General features: G+C 37.2%; 1 protein-coding gene across 14 annotated transcripts in view; it reads left to right on the top strand.

Moving 5' to 3' along the window:
• Nucleotides 1-17,090, top strand: part of MAGI2 (membrane associated guanylate kinase, WW and PDZ domain containing 2) — a 702,121-nt gene that overhangs the window by 197,992 nt on the left and 487,039 nt on the right. For 13 of the 14 annotated variants that reach the window (XM_077179136.1, XM_077179134.1, XM_054631283.2 and 10 more), the window contains exon 2: nucleotides 15,070-15,186. In XM_077179136.1, coding sequence (XP_077035251.1) covers nucleotides 15,070-15,186 — 117 coding nt within the window. Of the gene's footprint in view, nucleotides 1-4,277; nucleotides 4,299-15,069; nucleotides 15,187-17,090 lie in introns of those variants that run through there. The other variant, XM_077179145.1, reaches the window with a different exon arrangement.

The following is a 17,090-nucleotide window of genomic DNA, read 5'->3' as shown; positions in this document are numbered from 1 at the left end:
GGAGAAAGGAATAGGTTTAATTTGCAGCATAAAACTTTTTTCATGGAGAAGTTACAGGTATTTCATCAAAGGGAGAGAGGGGTATTTGTAGACCAAGGACTGGAAACAGAAGTCAGACACATTCAAATTAAAATTAAGGCATACATTTTCAAGAGAAAGGCCAGTGAAATCACCACAGAAAGAGGGAAGGGTCTCCAGCTGTTCTCATCTTCAAGCCTGTAGGTGTTTCTGGAAATGGCTGTAGCAACATGAATTAATAGTCTTAGTACAAGGGTCACTGTTCTGGTTGAAGTAGCATATTCTGCAACATGTGGGAGGTCAGACTAAAGGATCTAAAGGGTTTTTTCTGACCTTGAACATCAAGTATTAGTATCTGTAATCTAAAAATATAACTGCATACCTTTGCTCATGTTTGGGGTGGTTTTTGATCTTTCCAAATCAGCAGCCACCAAATGATAGATATGCCTTCTCTCTGTGTTATGCTTTTAAATTCCCCACATTTTTGATGTAGAAATTCAGAAAATGTAATTTTCCTTAAAACAAAAAAGAAGTACTCTTAAGACTGTCTCATGACTGGGTTCCAAGTTTAGAGACATAAATATTGCTCAGTGACATTTTTCTAACCCAATCATTCCTTCAGTAGCCTTTGGCAGCCTGGCTTGTTTGAATCTGAAACTCTGCATAAATTATTTCTAATATCCAGCATTTTTCAGTAACATTTTTTTTCTTGTTTGTGGTGTAGTAGTTTCTGATATCCCAAAATGCATCTTTTTTCCCTTTGTGGTGTTCTATTTTTGACACAGATTAATACAGGCATTAATATTAATAATAATGATGATGATGATGAAAGTAGCAATAGTATTGAGTACTGAAAGTAGCAATAGTAATGAATGTCTTTTTGGGTATTTGTTAGGGCATCAGATAACCATTATGCTTGCAGAACAAGCCAAAACAAGACACATAGCAATAGTATAGAATGAAAAGAAAGAATTTCTAGCATGAGAAACATATTTGCAGTGAGAAATTAATTTTATACTTGAGTTCTTCCTTCAGATCAGTATCACAAGATGCAGGCTGGATTCATTTTGATTGAAGATAAACCATAAAGGGCCAGATGTGAGAGGCCCACTGTGAGTCCACCAGGCTTAAACTAGTTGACACTTTTTAGGAGGTGCTATAGTGCTGGCAGCATCCTCAGAAGTTAGCTTTCCTCTTGGTTTTCCTTGATGTATGGCATTCCTTTGTTGTTGAAATATCTCCAACCAAAAAAAGTTGATATTTTCCTACACTGACTATTCCCTTTCTGAATAAGGGCATCTGCCAGCTCTTCTTTGACAACTGGGGAGTTACTACATCTTTTATATGTTCCTTAAGAACAAAACCCAGATCCCCTTTTCATGGTGTCTTTAGTCTGTTGCACATTCAAAGATGCCTCCAGACTGCAGTACAGGACAGAGTGCTCTACTCAATTTTCTCTGAACTGTCTCTCCTCCATTTGTTTAATTAAAGCACCAAAAATCAGATGCCTTTATGGAATACCTCTGAATTCACCTCAGGAATAAGATCATAGCTTCAACTGAAGTCAGTCTCTAAACAGCAAGCCAGGGATGCTCTGCTCCAAGCTTCAACCAACATCACACATTCATAACTTTTTGAAATGTTTTGGTTTCTTTCTTTTTGCTGGGATGAACGGGATTTTCACTTCCCCCACTGTCTCGGTTAACACAAGAGAGCTACCCTGCTCTAGATGTTCCTCCTCAGGAGTTCACTATTTTGATGTAGAAACAAGTTCTGAATCTGAGTTAAACTGACATTCTGACACCATTGCAACTTGTTATTTGTGCAAAAGAAATCTGATTGGGGGGGGGGCTAAATTATTTTTTGTTTATAATGTTCTTTGACTGCAAGGAAAAATATTTCTTCCCCTCAGTATTATAGAGTCTGAAGATCCTTAGGGTGGTTGGCTTGTGCTATACTGATATAGAAACATAGAGATATTTCCATTTTTATGAGGCATTTCTTTAGATCTGACATCTATTGCAAGAAGGAGGTACAAAGATACAGATGTGTTAGGTTCATGCAGATTTATACAAACCCAATACTTACTTGGTTGGGACATCAAGAGCCATGGTCCTGTGGGTTCACTTCCTCTGAGGACTCAGTGTGGCTCTGAGTAGGGGGCCAGTAGGACCTGCTCTCTATTAATACTGATCCCCAAGCTGCATAATTTTTTCAGTTATCCATAAAGTTTCTGGGAACTTCACATTGAGCAAGTCCACTGCAATCTTTAAGTTTTTCTGTCATGTAAACTAACTTGCAGTTTTGGAGCATCTCTTGGCAGCTCAAGGAGCCTTCAGAAGCAACCTCAATGTTCAAATTGAACCCTTAGCACATTTTAGTCTGAAGGGACACCTGAAACAAACAGCATCCTTCCTAATGTGCAGCAGATGATATGGTTTATTCATTGCATGAAATATGCATTTTAAAGTCTTTGTTTCATCCTGTGCCATCAGCCTTTGCCTGTTTTTCTAAAGCAAAAGAGACACTTGCAGAGTCCCTAAATGTAACCATCTGTGTCTTTCTGCTCTGACACCTTATACCCCAAAATCTGAATGAAGACCTGCTCTGGCATTAGCATTATTTGAGCTTGTTAGTATAGGGTAAGTAAACAATCTGACTTGCACACTAGCATTGTTCTGCATATGAGGCCCAAGTTCACCAGTGTTTGTCCAAGAGACCTCACTGTAGTAAATGTGTTCAAAATGGGTAAAGTTAAAATTCTTCAAGCCTAGTACTGAAATGATTCTGTTTCCTTTTAGTCTTCAAGTGTGTAGAAGAGAATACATGAGATGAACAGAAATTTTCTTTTCTATTGCTGTACAAGTGTCCAAGAAGCCAGCCTTTTATTGTTTTAATTTCCTGTTTTATTGCAGTCTTAGAGAAACAGAAAATTTTTATTAGCTTCCTGATTTAAAACCATAAATCTCTCCATTATATCTGCATGCTAGTTTAATACTGTCAAGCATGTTAAAAATAGGAAAAGGTAAATTGACTGCTGGCATTTCTTATATGGTGTAAAATTTACTTACAGTATATTGGGCCTGTAGCATTAAATGAAGGAAATGGGCATTGGGAAAGTACAGATCTAATATTTTATGGGATATGCATCAAAATCTTTACAGAGAAAGGCAGGTGAAATTACAGGCACATCCTTCTTGCTAATGTTCCTGTTTGAGGCTCTTTTAATGGCTTTGTACCATATGCAGATTGATATTGACCTTAACATACACAGATAAAACTGGAAATATGTAACTATTAATCCACACCTCAGTGGCTTGCCAAATTCTTTATTGTCCTATGATTTTAGCCCTCTAGTTTTCTCTTTTAATTAAGTAACAACTGTGAAAATGTAATAAATTCTGTGCAAAACAACTAGGCATAGTCCTGAACTACAGACTATATTGATTTTAGTCCAGTAGATCATTGCCAAAGGGACAATGTGCCTGAAGGGTAACAAAGTGAACCTACAGCTCTGTCATCTCATTTTTGTCCCCTGATGTGACACCTTTCTGCTTCTGGGGATGCAGAGTGAGCAATTTAAGTCCAGCTGTAATTGTGTGTTTTGTTCTGTGGCTCAGCAAGCTGGGGTATTAGAGAAATGCAGCAGCAGTCTCTTCCCCAGAGGTTGAGGGCATCGTGTCTCTGCAGGCAGAGTGCATGATCTTGCTGGAGTACCCACCATCTGCCTGCCTACAGCTCCTGGGAGCAGGAGCATTTTATTTCTCTGTTGAAACATATTATGTAAGCACACATATTTTTCACAATCTAATTTTGCACAATGCACAGTGCCTCTTTTGGTCATTTGCATTTTCCAGCAGTGCTAATTAAATCAGCACGAGGGGACTCAGCTAACCAACTGAGACCATCCCAGAACATAACAGCCTCTTCATGCACTGAGCAGCTGGTTCAGTGCTCCAAGACCAAGTGCTGTCTTTCATGCTTAAGTGCCATTCTACACAAAAGGTACCTTTGATGGCATAAAGACTCTGCACTATTGGCTACACATACAGCAATTTTGAAGTGTTTATTGAGTAGCGTTAAAAAGACTTCCATTTTTTTTGTTTTAAAAATCAGTCCCATTTTTGTAGGTTTTTGAGACCAGGCTAATTTGAAGCTGCATTTTGTTTGCGTGCTGGGGATCTACTATTTTTGTCTGACCCAGAGACATGGGCTCATGCAGTCTGGCTGTGCCTAGAAGTGAAGAACAGTGTTGCACTGCTTAGAAAGCTCTGTCAGCAGTAAGTACATGGCAATCGTTTGCTTTGTCATCTACAAATCTCTGTGTTGTATTTTGTGGTTATTTATTTGCTTTCATTTCATCCTGCCAGCTTATCTCTGACACAAGTAGGAAGATTTTCCTTTCTATATGTGTAAAAAAGAGTGACTGTAGGAATTGTATCCTCAGTGGGAATGATTCAGAGGCAGAATTAGAGAGGATGTCTGCCCTGCCACATTGCAGAGCCAGAACACCCTGACTCTGATGTTTCTTTTTTTTGCCTTGACAAAATGTTTGTCAGAGACAGACCACCAAACATAACAACCCAGACTGTGATCCAGAGCAATAGTTCTCTGATGTGGAATGTTCTGGTACCTGGAGCTGAGTGTTTTTATGACAAGTATTTTTATATTTAATTAACAACTAAGTAGGGTGTTAATGACCTTTCAGTGGAATTAACAGTATGGTCTGCTTGTAAATTTCTAAATATTACATCGAGTGCTAGTCTAGTTATACTTGTCTGATTTGTTTTTTAGCCTAAACATGACCTGTTCCACTAGTAGAGCAGAATTTGTTCCAAGTGACCTCAAGCACTCCAGTGTCTTCAGTCTCTTCTGCCTTGACTGAAATGCAGGTTTCTTAGTGTGCAGGGCATATCACCACTCCAGTGTTATCCCACAAGGGCTACACAGGGCATCCACTGCTCCAGTGGCCTCTCAACATGCCCAGGCACTCACCTGCCCTTGGCTTGGGGACAGAAGTGCCCCTTGCTCAATTTCCAGCATGACTTGTTTAGTATTGTGTGCTGAGACATTTTCTGGCTGTCCTGGCTAATTTGTGTGATAACTGTGAGGTGGTGCCACTGTGGGCTGCAAGCTGAGAGAAACATCCCACACAGGTGAGATGCAGAGGGCTGTGACACTTGTCTGGTGCTCAGTATTTTGTTCTTTGTAAAACTGGAGGATACCTTCTCAGCCTCAGGCTTATTTGCAGCTTAATTTCCCATTGCTGAAAAATAGCTGGAAAGCTTTTCCCCTTTTATTTTCTCAGTGTTTTACTCTTTTTTTCACTTGATATGAATGACATATGAATGAAACTTGATTCTGGAGTACAGCATTTTCAGGGAAGGAAACACATTTGATAAAATATATGCAATTCAGTCTCAGAGATTATCAATAGTTTTTGATAATCAATAGTTTTTTAATAGAAAAATATAGATTATCTATTGCAAAATAGAGTTTGCCATTGACAAGTTTCTTGAGAACAAAGTCTGCAAAATGCTGTTGTGCTATCAGAAAGCAAGAAACTAATGTATTATGGTAGTAGTTTTTCATGGTCCATTATGAGTTCAGACTGAGATGCTACAATGACTTTAAAAAACTGGGCTGCCATTATTCAGATACCAACCTAAATCATATTTTTAAACTATTATTGGAACTCATACAATGGTAACCTCTGTGAGCTTACTTCCCTCATAAATTGTATATTACTGGGATTCTTTTACCCAGATGAATTTTTCTTTTTACAAAGTGTCAGCAATTCACAGCCTATTAATATGGCAATATTATTTCCAGAAGTAAGGAAAATAAGTCTCTATCTCAAGCAATTAAAATTGTGCAGCTATGATTTAAGTAAAATACCTTTCAAATAATTCAAGTCTGGTAAAATTATGCCACTATTCCAATTCAGTCTTTCATATTTTATTTAAATACATGTCAGAGCTCAAAGTTCCATCACAGTTGTCTTCCACAAAGATAAAATGAAGAGTATTAGAGAAAGAGAATATTTGTGTCCCTACTAGATGAACAGTTGTACTGATGTATTAATAGAAAAAGAGTATTAAACACAACAGTAACTTTTCCATTAAAGGTGGGGATCAATTTCTGTCTACTTTTGTGAGGAGCTGGCTCTACCCACTGCAAAGCAAGGACAGGAGAATGTTTGTCCACTGGAAGAGAAATTTCAACATACAAGTTCTGCTTTTGCTTGAATAATAAACTTGTGACAGAACCTTCATGAAGACTGGCAGTCTATCCATGTAGCTCCCAGCACAGGGTTTTAGGGGCAGGTGGCCCAGAATGGGGCTCAGAGGGGACTGCAGAGGCTCTCAGTGTGGACAGCAGAGGTGGCTTTTGGTACAAGTGAGGATATTGAGGATTATTGTCTGAGCAAGCCCTTCTTGCAGGTGTTCTGGGCATGCCCCAGCTGACCCCAAGAGGGCTTGCAGGGTTCTGGTGCTGGGTGAGTCACCCTTGAAGCACAGAGAATTGCACTGATGGAGTGAGGCACAATTTGTATCCAGGCAGAACAAATGAGGCCCCCATTATCAGCATTACTGTGTATTGCAGATTAATGCTGCATTTTTCAGAGAACTCAATTTGTCTCCTTTTTTCTAAGAGCAGCAAATGGGTGGTTTTTTTCCTCCAAGTATACACATTAAACATACTTTGCTACAGTTTGCTTAAAAATAAAATTCTTACATCTTTATGATACTTTTTTTCCTCATTAATTAAATTTGTCTGTTGGACATTTCTGACTAATATAGATCTTCCCAGAATACAAAACATCTTTCTGGAAACATATCCAAGTGAAATAACAATATAAATGTTTTCCTGAAACTAAAACCAGCCTTACTTGTCTGTTCAAATGTTTTTAGTATGATACAGTCAATCTCTGGTTAAACCTATTCTGTAAGTTTTCATGTTTATGTGCCATCAGTTGTCGAAGAGGCTTTGTCTTTAGAAGAATACCAATAAAATTTATTATTTCCCTTTTCCAACTGACTTCTTGAAGTCAGTTTCTAGAACTTTGGGAGATGTATGTGAGAGTTTGGTTACATAACAAACATTGGTGCTAGCAAATTTCATACTATGTTGTGATACCCTTTGACCAAATAGAAGGAGATTTCCCAGAGTGGGAGTATCTGAATGCCAGGTAGTGTTTGACTGCTAGTAAAGACTTCAGTAAATATGTACAGATTTCAAGAGAAAATATTACTGGCTTTATATGACTGCACAGGATGAGTGTGGGTTTTGACATTCTCATTTTGTAAGTAAATGTATGATCTCTCACAATTTTATGTTTGTCAAAAACATCTGTAAAGATAATTATTTGCCTTGCAGCAAGTCTAGTAGGAGCAACATGAGTCTTTTAAATAGCTCAGTAGCAGTCATTAAAGTTTGAGTGTAAGTTAAAAATCAAATCATTGATAAACTGGAGGCATCTACAAACAGCTGGTTCATAATTAGCTCTAGTGAATTTGAAAAACTGGAGTAAAAGGCAGTTCATTTCCAAACAGGTTTTGTAGAGAACAGCAGCATTATTTGAACACCACTTTATTTATGCACCTATTAACTGGAGCACCAAATAAAAGATGAGTATTCTGAAAGCAAAGTGCCCCAAACTGTCCTCTCTGTTACAGAAATGACAGCTGGACTTTTTTTACCAGCCAGTTCAATCATGGCATTTCCCAGCAACTTCAATCTAGAACTGTGCTGAGCAGTAAATTAACTTAGGAAAACAAAACAAAGTACCTCTAAACAGCAAAGGTACAAAATTATTTTACTGGGTAAATATGCATTTTTTGAAGTTGACTTGGGGTAACTTTGAGATTAGAAAGTCCATGGTGCATGCTGCTAGCAGCCTCTGGAAGGTGTTGCAGCTGGCTTTGCAATGGGAAACTCTCTCTGTAGCCATGAGGAGTGGAGGTATGTATTGTAATAAGAGCTGAAGTTCAGCAATCTGAGGTAAAGTACAAAATGCAGATGTGTTTGGCTCAGTTGATTCTCCTGCTGACACAGCCTCTCTGTATCATTACAAACCACATTTTTGCTTCCAGCACAGTGCACACTTGTGTCTTCACATTTCAAACAGAGGCTTGAGGCTAGCCACAAAAGCTAAGAAAATAAATCCATGGAATGATATGCTTTTACAGTGCTCCTAGAATCAGCCTTCCCCCGTGGTGCTGGTCTCATTTGTGGCTGCTCCAGGGTATCCTGTTTATCTGGTCCTCAGACTACTCCAGAAGGTACAACAAAGGCAGGTGTAACACAGCGGTGAATTAAACCCAGGGTGTCCTTCGGCACTGAGGACTCCTCTGTTCCCAGAAACAAAATGGAAACTTTCTCCACTGTGAAGATCAAAGAGTGTGCAAACCTCAGCCACATTCTTGGTCTGAGGAGAGCAGGTGGAATATATCATCTGTAGAGATTAGGGAATTGCATATTTATACAGAGACATACTTCCAAATATGAATTCTCATAATGGAGAAAGTCAGTCATTGGCTAGAATTTATTGCAGATTTTTAAATATAGTCTGTATGTAGTGTCATCCCCATGCAGTTTAACCTGTAAATCCTACAATCCTGTATATTAAAATTCTGAATTTAAAATGCTAGGAGGAAGAAATCAAAGGATAAAGCTAAGGATGCAAGTGTAAGTGTTATAAATATGATACACGTGTATGTAAAAGATCCATAAGCAAAAAGATTAGTAATATAATCCATAGCCAAAGAGAAAGACTACAAAATAGCAGGCTATGAAAGAGAAGGCCATTTCCCATCAATAAATTAGACCTTAAAATGTTTTTCATTATATATAGCACATAGAAGAATACCAAGATCTAATATTTTCCAAAGCCTTGAAATTTGTTTAGATCTCCATTAAAGGATAATGGAATGGAATTTATTGGAGTAGCCCAAAACATGAAAGAAATTAATTTTTTCCTTGAGGATTTTCTTGCATAATTCCATCTTGGTTTTCCATCCCACACATTCCACAGAGCTCATAGCTCACCCCAAAGGTTTGAGGCTTTGCAGATAAGTCAGACTTGGCTGAAGGTAGTGGTGAAAGGCAGGCAGAAGTGCAAAGATGATGAACAGTTTAATCTAGGGGTAGAAAGGCTTTAAAATAAAATGTGTGATCTTCAGATGATGGCTGCCAGTGAAATAAATGTTTCTTATTATTTACTAAAGTGTTTTTTTACTGTTATGGTGTTTACATGTTTTGCATGGAGACTTGAAGGATCATCCCTTATTGAGAATGCCCATTATGCCATGACTGGGGAAGTGCCAACACTCTTCTTTACACTAATCTGAGCACCACAAAGGTTTGTTGAGAATGATTTCCCTCAAATAATAGGCTTAAATACAGGCTGAATTTTAATAATGAATCCTTCTAAAATCCAAACAAGAGTTTTCATATTACTTGGAATTTTCATATTCTCTCTTAAAAGTGATTTTTGTGGTTAACTGTTGGTAGTTAAAGAAACTATTAAAGTCAATCATCTTATACTGACTCGTATGTTTTAAGTGCCTGAGATATTTATTATTCAATTATTAAAATAAGACACATTTCATTTGTTTAAACAGTACCATTTGTATTGCAAACAAAATGAATTCATCTGAGTAGTGCAAATCATGATTTTTTTCTTTAATGAAATATTTCTTCAGGATTTTTTTTAAGTTGATTACAATAAAATGTCACTGAACTTGTGGGAGGAAAAATGGAATTGTGGTGCTCTTCTTCTGAGAGGATCATCTGGGGAAAAACCAGGAGATACAGCAGGAAATTTTGGTTTATGCTTAAAATCTTTCAGGGTGTAAGATAGAGAGAGTGCTCAGGAGCTGTGGCTGACATGGGCTTTCTCACAGCTGTGTGGTGCCCATCCCTCACTGCTGCTCATTTCTGATTTTTTTGCATCAGCCTGGAGGTGTGTGAGCTGATGGAGAACAGGACAGGAAGAGGGAATTATAGGTCACCTCACAATAGGTTGTATATGACAGAATGAAAAAATGATAGAGATGGTTAAAGATAAGTGGTCATGGTGTCACTAAAATTATTGGAATGACTAAGATGGGTTCTCTACAGTAATTTCAGGTATTCTGGGTTCTTACCAGACCATTTGAAAAGACCTTCAGAAATGAGCATTTAGACCATGCACACAGATTTTTACCTGTGATGACTATGATTTCTTTGATATATCTCCGAGAGGGTCACACAAAAAATATTCTTGCACTCACCTTCCTGGGTAAAAGAATAATAATAAATCAGATAATAATCTGATATAGTTGATAATAAAAATAATAAATCAGATATTCCTGATATAGCTGATTTAAAGAACTTAGGTCATAATTTAGGCTACTTATAGAAAGGTCAATTAGATTATCTGTGAACAGTGAAGGATAAATTAATCTAGCAGGCACCAAATTGCATGTATTCTGCTGAAGAGGTGCAGAAGAAACTTGAGCTGCTCTGAGATGGCCACAGACCCACCCCATGGTTTGGATATGAAGCTGCAGGTACCACCTGTATAAATAACTGGATGAGACTCTCCAGTAGAATGCTCCTGCTGAAGCTGCTGAAAGCCAAACCATTCAGGGCATTTGATTTTGCCAGATATATGGCTTATGTTTAAAGTCAGAAGTAGAAGCTTTTTAAAAACAAAGGGAGAGCCAATCTGATTGAAGTAGGGCAGCAGAAGAGAGGGGGCAGTTTATACTGAAAGTTTATAAACTCATCTGCTTTCACAGAGTAATGATACTAAGATATTTCCTTTAGTTTCTCCCGATGCAGAGCATGTACAGATGCAAATATAGATCTAAAGTTCTTGCTTGCACATAGATATTTCTAACCAGGAGTACTTATAGAAGCCAGGGAAACTGAAATCTTTTAAATTTTAATCCCAGCCAATAAATTATCTAAGGCAAATTATTCTCAGATGAGATGCAATTGATTTTACTGTTAAAAAAATAAAAAAAAAATTACCACACCACATTTTGGGAAGTCAATTCAATGAAAGGTTATGATACAAGATGAGCAAATACTAATGGGTGAATACTCAGAAGTGTTTGTTGAAAATTTACACCAGTAAGAATGTCTTAAGGGCAAAACAAATTATTTAGAACTACCATTGCAGGAACAAGAGGGATGTTTGTGTTTACATGTTTTTCGTGGAAAATATAATGCAACTGTAGACTCCAGCTGGAACATCAGTGAGTTACCACATAGGAAGTTGCAAAAAAACTTATAATATTAGAATTAGAGAAAATGATAAGCATTTATCCCTGCCATTTTCTTGGAAATGGCAATTATCTTCAGATTTGTATCTTCTAATGATCTAGAAACGATTCAGTACCCTTTTGTCTGTGTGTTCTTTATTGTATTTTTTGATTGGTCTTTTCTATTAGATTTTATAAAGACAAGCAAACATGAGAGGGATGCCTTAGAACACTGCAAAAAAGTTATACTTTGCTCCTTAGATTCATAAGTATAACATGCAAACAGAGCAGTTTTTAGTTCAGCCAAGTGTTTCTTATTCGATAATGTCTGGAATCAACTTCAGTCATGGTTATGAGTTTGCTATCATGATTGGTAGCTGTACCTAAACCACACATACATTATGCAAGGGATCATTACTGGAAGTATTTAATTCACAACCTATGTTTCTCAGCTAGCAAAGCAAGGGGATTCATTGGAGTGAAATGAAATGAAACAGGGCACAGGCCTCAAGCCAGCAAAAAGTAAAGCATAAAAGCACTGCATGGCTGCCAGCCAGTGGATGCTCCATCACACAGTTGTCAGCCTCCCCCTGTGTCAGTGTGGCCAAAGAACCCTTTATATGGCTTGGGCTCCTAAAGCTCGAGCTGTATAACACCCCTGACACACACCAGTGCTCCCTGCTGCTGTCACAGGCAGTGAGCAGGATGTGGCCTGGGGGAGCTCCTTCCCTCTGAGCTCCAGCTTGGGAGCCCTGGGCAGTGCTGGGGATTTGTGGAATGGTGCAATGGGCACCATCCCCAGCTCCCCCCCGTGGGCAGCTGGGAATAAGAGAAAAGAAGGTGGTTGGGTTCATGTCAGGAATTTTTCAACATCTCAGTAACTTTCGATGTTCTACAGAAAGAGAAAATAAATGGAAGTTGAATTCTACAGAAACCAAGTCAGTCACTTGTCTAACAGTGCTGGATAGGGCCATTAAATAGTAGTTACTGACTGTAAAAATGCTTTCCCCTGTTTCTTTTTCTATGAACTTACTGTCAATGTCACTGTTCTTCTTTCCCTCCCAAGTAAACCAAATGACAACATTTCCTGTGTCATATTTTCAGCCTTTTGGAGGACACAGTCCTATTACTATTACGCATGTTATTCTTGTTTTATATAGTCTGTAACACAAATTGTAATTCACTGCTGCTGAATCAAGGCTGGTTTACATATTTGCAATTCACTATAGTTGTCTTGCAAAAAGTCTTAGGGACCCATAACTGCACACACAAGCTGTTGTTCTGATTGTGCTTCAAAAGGGTCAGGCTGCTCCAAAGCTTAGGTACTTTAAATACCACAAAAGCACTTCTGGAGTCAATATGCTTTAAAAAAGTATCAGGTAAAACTACAGAACTTTTTAGGGGAGAAAAGCAAAAGAATGAAAATTGAAAGGATGAACTAAAAATATACTACATCTATTTTTTTTTTGAGCTCTAGAACTATTTTATTTTTTAAAATTTCCAGGAGAAAAAATTCATTGTTATACCAGATTCAAAAAAAAAAAAAAAGGTAGCTTATGCCCAAAGTACTGAAAAACATGATTTAGTTCAGACAACAAAATTACTTTTGAAGAAGAAAATTTGCAATTGTACACTGTAGTTAATTGTAGTTAATCTGACTGCTCTTTAAAATGCACAAAACTCTATATTATCTACTCAGATATTAAGAAAAAATTATATTGTTTCCATTGTGCTTGGAAGTTTTATTTCCTCTGCACCATGATTTTATTTCTGTTTATTTCTCTTAGAAACTTGCTTTTGAATTGCATGTAACAAATGCAAGGCTGCAGGCATCTCTTCCTGTAAATACATGTTTTTGTATCTAGTTTGGAATATGGAATTTGCCAAAAATATCAGGTGACTCTTTTTATGAAGTGCTTAGGAGGTTTTAGGGCATTCATTACACGTGTTGAACTAAATGAACTAAATGGCTGTGCTTGAAATGAGAGGCTGTAAATAAAAAATGCACTTTGAGGGTCAGAAATCTGTGTAGGTTCCTAAACTTCCTAATGTTATAAGTTGAATGATTCAGGTTTGTGTCAGTGGGCAGGCTACAGCTGCTGTTCCCGAGCTGGCATTTTCTCAGGTTGCCAAAAAGCATCTGCATCACTGGGCATGTTCTGTACATTAGAGTGAGAAGAGCAAGAGCTGCAGGACCTTTGCTCTCTGCAGCCGATCATGAAGGAGAGCAGACTCAGAGAGTTTCCCTACAGTGGCCTCAGAAACCTCACAAGAAATTAGAAGTAAGGATGGTCTCACCTGCAAAAACTTTTCTATTGCAAGAAACAGGGTTAGTGGTCCAAAGTAGTAGATTAATTAGAGCTTGAGGATCCTGGAAGAACAGAGATCCATATGGAAGTTCTCAGCCTCAGGGAACCAGGCATACAGGTATTTTTGTGTCTTATGAGCTGGGGTGCTTTTTCCCCCCCCTTCTTTTGATTATGAAAGTTTGCTGGTTTTTTGCCTTTAGCTAAAGAAGAGAGAAATTATTTATAAGCTCTTTATAAACCTGGAACAAAAAGTTCTGAAGTTACTGACAAAGAGCAGCAATAATAACATTATGGACTTAGAGTAGGCAGATAAATAGGAATATCTGTAAGAAGAAATATATTTTAATTTATAACCATTTGTGCTCTTCAGTGACTTTCAAATAATTTGGTAGGGATGCTATGTGTTCCTATTTACAGGAAAATCTTTATATAGTCTAAGTCAATAAGACTTTAGGCAGAGGGTTCAATAGCAAATGACATTTGAAAAAATGTTTTAAGGTTGCATGTGTGAAGCAACAAGTTAGGGATCTATCTATTTTCAATTTTTCATCTTGGGAATATATGTCAGAACTCAATGTAGTAATGATTTTCTATATTTTTCCTATGTCAGAATTTCAGAGAGAGAAGAAATTGAGTTATTTATAGACTTCTCCATAATTATATATTTGATCCCTATTCAAGGTTAAGAGAAATTGGGAGGAACTATATTGGGAAATTCTTATTAATCATGTTGGATAGATTTATAGATATGCCTTTCATAGTGGAACATCTTCCAGTCAGTAGTTGAAATTGTTTTGTCCTAAAGTTATAGTAAAAGTGGCAAATACAAGGTTTTTAACTCAGTTTTCCTACCACGTGCACTGCTTTGCTGGGATTTTATAATACCATTTTTGGTGGTGGAAATAAAATATGAACCCTCGTTTTTGATAGTGTCTCTCAGCTGTGAGTTCTATCAATATAAATAAACCAGAACATATAACATTTATGTGATCACTAAATACAGCCACATTTCATTCTGGTTACACATGGGCTAAAACCACTGAGCACTGCAGAGAGATTTGGAACCAAGATTTTTACTTTAATAAGAAATGGGAAATTGGTACACAGTCATGGGAAATATAATACCTAATACTTTATTATTTAGATACATATATAGGTAGTTGTATGATAATAATGCATTCAAGTTTTGTGCAGGAAGATAATTGACAGCTCTATGATCCTATATTTATTTTCTGAACTGTACAGGTTTAGCCAGTTATTTGAGCCAGTTATTGAGCCATTAACTTTTTTAACCTTTACAATTATCAATAGTAAAAAATACTGTACCAACCACATGCTTTAACCAGGAAGCTCTGTGTGCTTTTTGTCCTCCATCGGGACAGAACCATGAAGGAAAAATGAGCCACAAAGACTTCACAAGTGATTCATTGCTTCCATCAAAGCAATATAATTTTAAATTGTACTTTCATTTGTCTTTTCCCTGACAGGAGGCATCGTTGATAAGGACCTTCGTCACTACCTCAATCTACGGTTCCAGAAAGGTTCGGTGGACCATGAGCTCCAGCAGATCATAAGAGACAATCTCTACCTCCGCACCGTGCCATGTAAGTAGGGTAGAGATGGACAAATCTGCCTTTTTAGTGCCAGTAGACTGTCTGGGTGAGTGCTGCTGAGGCCCTTTGCTATGCATGAAGAGGTGATCTGTGGATAAAACAGCCTTCCTGTAAATAGATCTGTGGCTTGGTTCCAGTCTTCTACGTTACTGCTGAGAAATTCAGCTGTACACTGCTGATGTTTTTGTGGTGTTTTCAAAGCTGTAATTTCATAAAGTCTGTCTCTAGAATAATAATAATAATCTTATTTCTTCTCTAGTCTTAGAAAGCACAAATTTAAAGAGAAAAAAAAGCTGTTATTTCATAAAGTCTGTCTCTAGAATAATAATAATAATAATAATAATCTTATTTCTTCTCTAGTCTTAGAAAGCACAAATTTGAAGAGAAAAAAAAAATTTTTCTGGGCTGGTTCAGTGGAGGTCCAACAGAGAGAGTTTGATCTGCCTTATGTTTCACATATCTATTTTGTAATAATGCCATTGGATTTAGAAAGCAATAGGGCAACAGAAGAAACGTATAAACTAGATTTTGTTTGAATGCAACTGGCATGGCAATGAAAGTTCGTACTGTCTTGCAAATGTGTTTGTTGCCACATAAGTCAATATTCAACATGTTCTGAAAACTCTAAAATAGTTTTTGTTGTATTGACCATATTCAGCTACTTCAACAGCAGACATGAAATTAAGCAGAGTCACGCAAGCCATGCCCTACTGTCAGGGCCATGCCTTTCAGAACAGATCTACTTGGCTGACAGACAATATATCATTTCAAATGGACTGAAGTTCCATTATTCTTCCCTCATAAAATAATTGCTTAGCAGACATAAAATGGGTCTTCTGGTTTTGGCAAAGGGGGGTGCACTTTTGAACCTACAGGCTTGACACTGGAATGATAGGCAGAGGAAGGTGTACTGAGTTAGTGGCTGTGCTATTTACATGGTAATGAGAGGTTACTCTGAAAGCTGAGTTGTTGTGGATGCTACTGTATGTTTTTTCTTTCATAATATTAAAGAATTGAGCTCTGAAAAGATTCTCCTAAAAAAATAAATATAAATTCCTAATTTCTAATGTTCCATTTGCAACCGATCAGAAAGGAAGGTGGAGAAGAACATTTAAAAAATTATTACCTGTATGCAGAAAACAAAAAAATGTTATATTTATGTGAGAGTAATGATGAATTAGGTTTGCCTGAAAATGCTGAGAAACATCATAGCTGAAGTGGAAATGCATGTACAAAAAAGTTTTGAGACTAAATCTCACTTCCAAGGATGTCTGGGAGCATCATTAACCTAAGCATATTCTTATTATAACCCCAGTCCATGCTCATTAGTGCCACAGGTTCAGGTTAAAGAAGGAAAACACAACAATATTGCAAATACTGCACACAAGTGTATGACAGACACTGTCAGCAATATGGGCATAATGAGTATTTTTTGAGGTCGTTTTGTTTTCATTCAAGGCAATAATAAATTGGTGTCAAGTAAAATAAAGTACCCACAGAAGCAAATTTGTCATTCAAAATGTAACACTACAACCACAAAGACTACAATTTGGAACCTATAAAAAATACAACCTTTTCTTTCTGCTGTGGCTTCTCCATCTTCTGTGTCACTTTATGTTGTTAAATTCTTAGGTCATTATTGTATTATATAGTGAGCATTTTTGACTAAGTAAAAACTACATTTTGAAATATACTATAGTGTTGCAGATGGCAGGTGCTGATTTTTCAGGTAAGTTGGCAAATATTCTTGTAGAGTGGAGGATTCTTTTCAGTAGTAGTGGTAGGAAAAAAAACAACCAAAAAAACCTCCATAGTGCCTAATTGGTATATTTTCTTCAAAATTTTCTTGAAAATTCTATTTAAGTAATCCTTTTTCAAAGTGGGTATTTAAAAAA

Source organism: Agelaius phoeniceus, chromosome 5, assembly GCF_051311805.1.
Source record: "Agelaius phoeniceus isolate bAgePho1 chromosome 5, bAgePho1.hap1, whole genome shotgun sequence".
Taxonomy (NCBI): Eukaryota; Metazoa; Chordata; class Aves; order Passeriformes; family Icteridae; genus Agelaius; species Agelaius phoeniceus.
This window is presented reverse-complemented; position numbering and strand designations above follow the sequence as displayed.